The 10799-nt window shown below is 47.4% G+C and overlaps 1 protein-coding gene across 4 annotated transcripts in view; it reads left to right on the forward strand.

Moving 5' to 3' along the window:
• HDHD2 (haloacid dehalogenase like hydrolase domain containing 2) overlaps positions 1–10115 on the forward strand; it is a 19220-nt gene extending 9105 nt beyond the window's left edge. For all 4 annotated transcript variants that reach the window (XM_087958690.1, XM_087958689.1, XM_087958691.1 and 1 more), the window contains 4 exons: positions 3077–3161; positions 4881–5097; positions 6703–6766; positions 9309–10115. In XM_087958690.1, coding sequence (XP_087814816.1) covers positions 3077–3161; positions 4881–5097; positions 6703–6766; positions 9309–9412 — 470 coding nt within the window. In that variant the 3' untranslated portion in view covers positions 9413–10115. The remainder of the gene's footprint in view (positions 1–3076; positions 3162–4880; positions 5098–6702; positions 6767–9308) is intronic.
• Positions 10116–10799: the final 684 nt, after the last annotated feature.

Genomic DNA, 10799 nt, shown 5'->3' on the forward strand with positions numbered 1-10799 from the left:
TATTCTTTGTCCAATTTTCAAATGCTGACAGATATACTGAATCTCCCCGCAAGGTTCGTAGTCTGCTGGAATTATGCATTTATTGGATTTTTTTTAAAAAATCCTACCTTTATTACTTTATAAATAACTCAAGGCAATGAACATACCTAATATTCCTTCCTTCCTCCTCATATTTTCCCCACAACAATCCTGTGAGGTGGGATGAGCTGAGAGAGTGTTTGGCCCAAAGTCACCCAGATGGCTTTCATGCCTAAGGCGGGACTAGAACTCACAGTCTCCAGGTGATTGGCCCAAAGTCACCCAGATGGCTTTCATGCCTAAGGCGGGGCTAGAAGTCACAGTCTCCTGGTGATTGGCCCAAAGTCACCCAGATGGCTTTCATGCCTAAGGCGGGACTAGAACTCAGTCTCCAGGTGATTGGCCCAAAGTCACCCAGATGGCTTTCATGCCTAAGGCGGGGCTAGAAGTCACAGTCTCCAGGTGATTGGCCCAAAGTCACCCAGATGGCTTTCATGCCTAAGGCGGGGCTAGAAGTCACAGTCTCCAGGTGATTGGCCCAAAGTCACCCAGATGGCTTTCATGCCTAAGGCGGGGCTAGAAGTCACAGTCTCCAGGTGTTTGGCCCAAAGTCACCCAGATGGCTTTCATGCTTACGCGGGACTAGAAGTCACAGTCTCCAGGTGTTTGGCCCAAAGTCACCCAGATGGCTTTCATGCCTAAGGCGGGGCTAGAAGTCACAGTCTCCAGGTGATTGGCCCAAAGTCACCCAGATGGCTTTCATGCCTAAGGCGGGGCTAGAAGTCACAGTCTCCAGGTGTTTGGCCCAAAGTCACCCAGATGGCTTTCATGCCTAAGGCGGGACTAGAACTCACAGTCTCCAGGTGATTGGCCCAAAGTCACCCAGATGGCTTTCATGCCTAAGGCGGGGCTAGAAGTCACAGTCTCCAGGTGATTGGCCCAAAGTCACCCAGATGGCTTTCATGCCTAAGGCGGGGCTAGAACTCACAGTCTCCAGGTGATTGGCCCAAAGTCACCCAGATGGCTTTCATGCCTAAGGTGGGACTAGAACTCACAGTCTCCAGGTGATTGGCCCAAAGTCACCCAGATGGCTTTCATGCCTAAGGCGGGCTAGAACTCACAGTCTCCTGGTGATTGGCCCAAAGTCACCCAGATGGCTTTCATGTCTAAGGCGGGACTAGAACTCACAGTCTCCAGGTGATTGGCCCAAAGTCACCCAGATGGCTTTCATGCCTAAGGCGGGGCTAGAACTCACAGTCTCCAGGTGATTGGCCCAAAGTCACCCAGATGGCTTTCATGCCTAAGGCGGGGCTAGAACTCACAGTCTCCAGGTGATTGGCCCAAAGTCACCCAGATGGCTTTCATGCCTAAGGCGGGGCTAGAACTCACAGTCTCCAGGTGATTGGCCCAAAGTCACCCAGATGGCTTTCATGCCTAAGGCGGGCTAGAACTCACAGTCTCCAGGTGATTGGCCCAAAGTCACCCAGATGGCTTTCATGCCTAAGGCGGGGCTAGAACTCACAGTCTCCAGGTGTTTGGCCCAAAGTCACCCAGATGGCTTTCATGCCTAAGCGGGACTAGAAGTCACAGTCTCCAGGTGTTTGGCCCAAAGTCACCCAGATGGCTTTCATGCCTAAGGCGGGGCTAGAAGTCACAGTCTCCAGGTGTTTGGCCCAAAGTCACCCAGATGGCTTTCATGCCTAAGGCGGGACTAGAACTCACAGTCTCCAGGTGATTGGCCCAAAGTCACCCAGATGGCTTTCATGCCTAAGGCGGGACTAGAAGTCACAGTCTCCAGGTGTTTGGCCCAAAGTCACCCAGATGGCTTTCATGCCTAAGGCGGGGCTAGAACTCACAGTCTCCAGGTGTTTGGCCCAAAGTCACCCAGATGGCTTTCATGCCTAAGGCGGGACTAGAAGTCACAGTCTCCAGGTGTTTGGCCCAAAGTCACCCAGATGGCTTTCATGCCTAAGGCGGGGCTAGAAGTCACAGTCTCCAGGTGTTTGGCCCAAAGTCACCCAGATGGCTTTCATGCCTAAGGCGGGGCTAGAAGTCACAGTCTCCAGGTGTTTGGCCCAAAGTCACCCAGATGGCTTTCATGCCTAAGGCGGGACTAGAACTCACAGTCTCCAGGTGATTGGCCCAAAGTCACCCAGATGGCTTTCATGCCTAAGGCGGGACTAGAACTCACAGTCTCCAGGTGATTGGCCCAAAGTCACCCAGATGGCTTTCATGCCTAAGGCGGGGCTAGAAGTCACAGTCTCCAGGTGATTGGCCCAAAGTCACCCAGATGGCTTTCATGCCTAAGGCAGGGCTAGAACTCACAGTCTCCAGGTGATTGGCCCAAAGTCACCCAGATGGCTTTCATGCCTAAGGCGGGGCTAGAACTCACAGTCTCCAGGTGATTGGCCCAAAGTCACCCAGATGGCTCTCATGCCTAAGGCGGGGCTAGAACTCACAGTCTCCAGGTGATTGGCCCAAAGTCACCCAGATGGCTTTCATGCCTAAGGCGGGGCTAGAACTCACAGTCTCCAGGTGATTGGCCCAAAGTCACCCAGATGGCTTTCATGCCTAAGGCGGGCTAGAACTCACAGTCTCCAGGTGATTGGCCCAAAGTCACCTAGATGGCTTCCATGCCTAAGGCGGGGCTAGAACTCACAGTCTCCAGGTGATTGGCCCAAAGTCACCCAGATGGCTTTCATGCCTAAGGCGGGCTAGAACTCACAGTCCCCAGGTGATTGGCCCAGTCACCCAGCTGGCTTTCATGCCTAAGGCGGGGCTAGAACTCACAGTCTCCAGGTGATTGGCCCAAAGTCACCCAGATGGCTTTCATGCCTAAGGCGGGACTAGAACTCACAGTCTCCAGGTGATTGGCCCAAAGTCACCCAGATGGCTTTCATGCCTAAGGCGGGACTAGAACTCACAGTCTCCAGGTGATTAGCCCAAAGTCACCCAGCTGGTTTTTGGAAACAGGAAAGTAAAGCCACCCATGGGAGCCCTTCCTCTATAGGTGCTTGGATAGGACCTGTTTTAACAGATTTTTTACGTTTTCCTCTAGGCCTAGACACAAGCGATCCGAATGCTGTGGTGATTGGGTTGGCTCCTGACCAGTTCAACTATCAAACTATGAACAAAGCTTTCAGGTGAGCAGGAATAAACCCCTCCCTGCTTGAGTTGTTCACATGGGTACCTGCACTCCAGCTTGCTGAGTACAACAGTGGGGTCTCATCCTGCCGTATAGTGTTCTTTTTGTGGATGGTGTTGAAATTCAGAATGCAATAAACTGGTTTTGAGCAATAGCAAGAGCACTTAGACTTATATACCACTTTGCAGTGCATTTACAGCCCTCTCTAAGCGGTTTTACAGAGTCAGCCTGTTGCCCCCAACAATTTGCGTCCTCGTTTTACTGACCTCAGAAGCATGGAAGGTTGAGTCAACCTTGAGCCGGTCAGAATCAAACTCCTGACAGTGAACAGTGAGTTAACCTGCAGTACTGCATTCTGACCACTATGCCACCCTGGCTCGCTCCTTCCTTCCTTCCTTCCTTCCTTCCTTCCTTCCTTCCTTCCTTCCTTCCTTCCTTCCTTCCTTCCTTCCTTCCTTCCTTCCCAATAGCACTTAGACATATATTCCGCTTCACAGTGCTTTTACAGCCCTCTCTGAGCAGTTTACAGAGTCAGCTTATTGCCCCCAACAATCTGGATCCTCATTTTACCGGGACTTCGGAAGGTTGGAAGGCTGAGTCGACCTTGAGCCACTCAGAATCGAACTCCTGGAGTGAGCAGTGAGTTAGCCCTGCAGTAATGCATTCTGACCCCCGCACACCCTGGCTCTCTAGGCTTCCATCCTCTTGTCTGATGGCAAGTACATCTAAAAATGGTCATGGCCTAGCTGTTTCTTCCTCCATTGTAAACTGTATGCCCGCGAAAATGGAGCTCGGTATAGTATGAAAGTGTTTAAGTGCATCAAAGGCCTGGGGACTAAACCATAGGCCTGATCAGGGGAGGGCTTCAACATTTTCAGCAACCGGTTCTCTGCCCAGTTGCTGGGTGGGTGTGGCCTAGTCGGCCTTCTGCACCACGGCAGGGGGAGGGGCATCTTTGCCCTCCCCGGACTCCGGAGGCTTTTCTCAAGCCTCCCGGAGGGCAAAAATGGCCTCCGCAGGCTCTGGAGGCTCTCTGGAGAGAGCTTCCGGAGCTTCCCAGGAGGCCCATTTTTCGCCCTCCCCGAGCCTCCGTGCAGGCCCTGCACTTACCTGGGATCCAAAACGGGCCATGTGGGGACTCCTGGGAGGGGTGGGGGTGAAGTGGGCGGGGCCAGCCAGGGGTGGGATTTGCCAGTTCGCCAAACCAGCCATAAATGTCAACTCATAAAACATTCCTATGCCTGTTTTAGTAGTTGCCATAAAAAAAAGGGTGGGGGAGCGAAAGTACATTCCAACTCTTTTCTTTAAAAGATTGTAACTAAACTACCAGAGCTTTTGCCTGCGAATCTATTTAATTGGAGAACGTGAATGATGACACCCAGCCCGTGAATGTGCTCAGTTGGAGAATCTGATTTATGACACACCCAGGGGAAATGGGGGGGGGGAAACAGGGCCAAAGATGACTGTCAGTTACGTATGCCAGAGTTGGCTCCATACAGGGCAGGGCCAGGATGTTGCCTCTAATAAATCCTTTGAAGCTGGTTGAAGTTTGTCTTGAGAATCATGATTTAATTAGGGCGATTGCTGGAATCCTGACAATAAAATTAGCTACGGGTTCACCCGAACGGGGGAGAACCGGTAGCAGCCCACCCCTGTGCCTGATGCTTCTAGGCCTCCCTGGGTTCCATTGCCGCTCTCGTCCCCTTCCTCTTCCCAGGATGGTGCTGGACGGGGCTCCCCTCATAGCTATTCACAAAGCAAGGTATTACAAGAAGAAAGATGGCCTTGCCCTCGGCCCAGGACCCTTTGTGGCCGGCCTGGAGTATGCCACTGACCAGAAGGCCACAGTGGTGGGGAAGCCAGAGCAGACATTTTTCCTGGAGGCTTTGCGTGGGACCAACTGTGGACCCGAGGAAGCTGTCATGATTGGTGACGTAAGTCCCTGAATCCTTTCTAGCTTGCTTGCTTGCTTGCTTATTTGTTTGCTTCTTTAGGATGTGTATTGGATTTTTACAGCTGCCCTTCCTCAGTAAACGATCTGGGTGGTTAACAATTCAAAATGCGGTAGGTACAGACTTCTTCAAACATTGAAAAGCTGTTCCTTTTTCTCTGATAATGTGCAATGTACCAAAAGTGCTTGTTCAAAAGGCAAATAATAGCGCTGGGATTCTACCGGTTTAGGCGAACCTGGTGTCAAATTTGTATCTGGTTCGCCGAACTGGTATTTGAAGCAAGCAGTCTGCCCCTCCCCTGGAGGCCCTCCGGAAGCCGGAAACAAGCCTGTTTCCGGACTTCTGGTATTTCCAGAAGGTCCACTTTCCCCCACTCCCAGGAGTCTCCGCGTGGCCCATTTTGGATGCAGCTAAGCGCAGGGTCCACACGGAAGCTCTGGGAGACGGGAAAGCAGGCCTTCAGGAAGTACCAGAAGTCTGGAAACGGGCCTGTTTCTGGCTTCCGGAGGGCCTCCAGGGCCTGGGGGAGGCCATTTTCACCCTCCCAGAGGCCCGAGGGAAGCCTCCGGACTCTGGGGAAGGTGAAAAACAGCCTTCCCGGAAGTTCCGGTAGGCCACGCCCACCATGGCCACTCCCATCCAGCAACTGGGCAGCGAAGTGGTCGCTGGGATTTTTAAATCCTTTTTTTTTTCCCCCCAAACTTTTTATTTTTATTTTTTAACAACAAACATAGACAAACATAAACATCAAACAACAAATAAAACCCCCTTTCAATTTATAGAGTGTGTTGCTTCGTACATATTTCTTGTGCACAATATCTATAGTCTTTTCCTCTTAGATTTAAATTTACACTCATATTACATTAATCAACTTTCCATGTCGTATTATATTATTATTACATTATCATTAGAGTTTAATTTCAAATCCGCATTATTCTTTAGAGCAAATCTCAATTCTTACTCATTTTAATTCATATTATAATTCATTCCAAAGTAATCAATTATAACATATCATTGCTATTGTATTATACTTCAGTTTCCTACTTTTCTATCTAACCATTGGTAAAATAAATTCCCCCCCTGCAAATAATGGACTTCTTTGATTTTTCTTGAAGATGTTTCGCTTCTTATCCAAGAAGCTTCTGAAAGATTGAACTGAAGAAACTTCTTGGGGGAAAAGCAAAACGTCTTCAAGAAAAAAACAAAGAAAAAAGTTCAGTTGACTTTTGAAAAAGCACCTTTGGAACAACCATAACCTGGATGACTGAAAATAGTGAATGTGTGATGTAGTTAATTAAAGTACATAAATTTAAGCATCAATGTAACCGTTTAGCTTCTGCGAACTATTATACAATCGGATTTAACAGATTTAAAGAGTCTCATTTCGACCCCAATATAGCAACGGGTTCAAACTCTTAAGCTGTCGAACAATTATTTTACCACTTCAATGCGAAATAGGAAAAAATAGCACGCGTTAAGGATTGTTATGAAAATAGAGTTCATTAAAAACACATCCCTATTTTTTTAGGTGCTTTGACAATCTGTTTGCAACTTGCACATTTATTTGCATTTCCATTCCATTTGCAGGACTGCAGGGATGACGTTGGAGGTGCCCAGAACGCTGGCATGTTGGGAATACTGGTAAAGACTGGTAAGTAGTGCTATCTGGGCACTAAAAGAACTTACACTGAAAACTGGACTGGTGTTTATTTCTGTTCTGGCTTATATATAAAAAAATCCATGATCAAGGAATTAGAACATTTTCCCTTAGGAAGAAAAAGAAGTAAGCAGAAAGATGCTCAGAGATTTACCTGGTCATAAGTGAATTGCAGAGACACCCTTGAAAGGGATCTTGGCGATTATCTATACCAGTGATGGCTAACCTATGACACGCGTGTTACTCGTGACACGCCGAAGCACTTTGACTGACGCCTGTTGGTGTGGGGAAAACCTGCACATTTAGAGGCTGCCTGTGCTCTGCTCCAATCCCTGCTCCCTGCTTGTTGCGTGGAGGCGTGGTGTCACCGCTGCCGCAAGATCTTTGCAGCAGAGAACCAGTTTTAACCGCCATAAACTGAGGTTTGTCAGTTTCATTACCTCAGGAACGCTACAGGAGGAAAGGAGATCCATGAGGTTCACAGCCCTGTAAGGTGGCCTTCCGATCCCCACATCCTGCACCTGCAGCCCTGAGACCAGGGAGACGAGTTTCACAGCCCTGTGTGATCACCCCAGCCCAGTCCGTCATAAACCAAATTATTGATATTTCTTGAAGTGACACACGACCCGAGGAAGGCTACACTTTTTCCCGATTTTCGACACACCAAGTTGAAAAGGTTAGCCATCACTGATCTATACCAACTTGTTCCTCCTGACTCAATGCAGGAATTGAAATAGAAGGATCAACAATCCATCTTTCGTGTAAAGATTTCCATTGCAGTTGGCCTCTTCTGTACCCAAGTGGGTCTTTTCCTACTTAAGTTCTTTCATTGTCAGATGTCATGTCCCTGTCAGAGTCTGAATCCGAGGAGGAACAGCTGACAGGGAGTGGGACTGCGGCTCCGTTGGCTGTGGAGGAAACTGGGGAAGGGCAAAGTCCAGCTGGGCAGATCAAGGGAGAGGTGGAACAAGGAAGAGGGAGTTCAGAGGAAGACCCAGGCCCACCCCTTCTTCATCCTAGGACACACAGGGAGGAACGGAGAAGAGAGCAATGTGGGTTGCGTGGCTTACGGGGGAGGAAAGGGCCCTGATTCCCTTCATTAGCCACATCTGGGAAGAGAGTTTAAAAGAAATGCAGGGGCGTGAGGAGGCAGCACGCATTGCCCTCTGGTGCACAAGTGAGCACACAAGCAATTATCGGCACAGGAGCCCAAAAAAGGTGAGCCACCACTGCTATAGAACAAGGAGTCTTTCTCTCATAGCTACTCCAGTAGTAGCTGAATGGCTGTTGCATCTAGATCAGCTGGCTGGGGAATTCTGGGAGTTGAAGTCCACTCTATCTTAAAGTTGATCTCGATCAGGGCTGTCAAAACTCCCGGCCTGTGGGCCAGATGCGTCATGCACTGGTTTAGCAAAAGCGGGGGAATGGCCCACGCCTGGCATAGTGAAAGGGGGGGGGGGAGTTCCGATACGTCACGTGAAACTGCCGCAACTATGTGAGTGGGACGCCCTTGCCCCAGATAGTTGGGATCATTGCCTCGTTGTCTGTGTTACTTCACATCATGATTTTCCGATTTGATTTTTTTGCAAAGATTCATCTCCAGACGAAATAATTAGATCATAGAAAAGTAACAAGAATGCATTTCATCTACTGTTTAACAGGAAGGGACCTCAGTCCTTTGGTCAGCAGATAGAACCTTCCATGCCCACTGGATGACTTTTAACAAAGCTGAATTACACTATATTACACTACTAACTAGAGCATACAAAACATTTGCTAGACCAATACTCGAATACAGCTCATCAGTCTGGAACCCACATTACGTATCTGGTATTAGCACAGTTGAGAAAGTCCAGAAATATTTCACAAGAAGAGTTCTCCACTCCTCTACTCGTTGCAGAATACCTTATGCCACCAGACTTGAAATTCTAGACCTACAAAACCTAGAACTACGCCGCCTTCAGTCCGATCTAAGTATGGTATATACAATCATACATTGCAATGTCCTACCTCAATGAATACTTCAGCTTCAACCATAACAACGCAAGAGCACACAATAGATACAAGCTCAAGGTAAACCGCACCAAACTTGATTGGAGGAAATACGACTTCAGCAACAGAGTGGTCAATGTCTGGAATACTCTACCTAACTGTGGTTTTTTTCCCCAAACCCCAAAAACTTTAATGTTAGACTGTCTACTATTGACCTCACCCCTTTCCTATGAGGTCTGTAGGGGGCGTACATAAGCGCACCAATCGTGCCTACCGTCCCTGTCCTGTTGTTTCTTTTTATTTTTCTTATATATATCCATTTCATGTATGCATAACTATGTTTATACTTATACCTTATAAGCAATTGACAAATCAAATAAATAAAATAAATGAATGCACCAGTTAGAACATTGCAAAAAAACTGCGGACACGAATAGGGCTGCAGAAATTTGCGGTGTAAACATTGATCTCTGGCAAAGTTGGATGCTAATTCTGACCTAATTAGAGAATGTAAATTTATTTATGTCTGGTTTTATCATTGCAGGGAAATACCGAGATGCCGACGAAGACAAAATTCACCCACCCCCCTACTTAATCTGCGAGAGCTTTCCCCATGCCGTGGAGCACATCCTCCAGCATCTGCTGTGAAGAAGCACCGCAACTTTTGAAACCTCACCTTCCGGTGCCGCAAAACGAAATGGCCCAACGGCGGCATCCCTTGCAAGAGCGTTGGGGCTTCCTTGGTGCATTGCTGCTGGACTCCAACCCTTTTGGGGACTGAATGTTCCGAAACATTCAGTTTGATGATGGAATGAAGGCTCTCGCTGTGAAAATGGCTTCCCACCTCCCCAAAAATGTTACCCTGTCCAACAGGAGCCTGTGCCCAACCTTGCTTGGTTCCTTGAAGGCAGAGAGGGGAATTTGTGAGGTTGAATAAGGAAGGAAATATGTGACTCACCCTTATAGATTGCTCAGAATCACCTCAAAATGTGAGGTGGGTGGCAAATAAATTTGATAATAATATTATATTGCCAGTGGAATTGTTCTGTTACTGCCTGACTGTCCACCTTCGTGGAAAGGAAAAAAAGTGTGTCTGATGCCCAGACCTTGCTAATATAGCTACTATACTGTGGGCTCACCTACCTTTCCCACTGATGCACTAACTTGGCAGTTTCTCATTATTTGAAAATCTTGTATAGCAGAAAATGGGCACAATTTTAAGGTTCTTAGGCAAAGAGAGTTGGCATCTTTCCATGTGGGCTGCTTTAATGAAGACGTCCCTCCAAGCCAGTGAGTTTCATGTATGTTTGGAAATAAAAGTTTTTCCTGGCTTCTAATGAGTAGGTGAGAACTTGTTTTAAAAGGAATTATTTCAGAAACTAAAAGGAGTAGAAGTTGACGTGATGTCGTTTTGTCAGGTCTCTGAGTGTGTTTTTCTTTTTCTTTTTTTGCTGGAAAACATTTAACTTCCAGTTCTTTGCAAAAAAAAACACACACCACCCACTGCAGACAATGGGTATCACTTAATGGCAGCTACCAAAAATGTAATAAAATTCAGCCGGTTAGGTGGGTGTCTCAATATATGACCACTATACAGTGGAAATTCCGGGCTCTGTTATGGACGTACATCATGGACTATCTGTAAAAGAAAGAGCTAGTCTTTTATATCCACTGCTTTTTATCCATAAAATAGGATTGGCAAGTGTGCAGCTATGTTGACAATACAAATTCAGAACAGCTGAACATGTGGGTTAGCCTGAAGAACCTGGATTAATCCCCTTGGTCCAATCTACAGGTGAAACTCGAAAAATTAGAATATCGTGCAAAAGTTCATTTATTTCAGTAATTCGGCTTAAAAGGTGAACCTAATATATGAGATAGACTCATTACATGCAAAGCAAGATAGTTCAAGCCGTGATGTGTCATAATTGAGATGATTATGGCTTGCAGCTCATGAAAACCCCAAATCCATAATCTCAGAAAATTAGAATATTGTGAAAAGGTTCAATATTCTAGGCTCAAAGTGTCCCACTCT

The sequence above is a fragment of the Notechis scutatus genome, chromosome 2, assembly GCF_049901735.1.
Source record: "Notechis scutatus isolate UNSWTSFEM ecotype Mainland chromosome 2, rNotScu1.2, whole genome shotgun sequence".
Taxonomy (NCBI): domain Eukaryota; kingdom Metazoa; phylum Chordata; class Lepidosauria; order Squamata; family Elapidae; genus Notechis; species Notechis scutatus.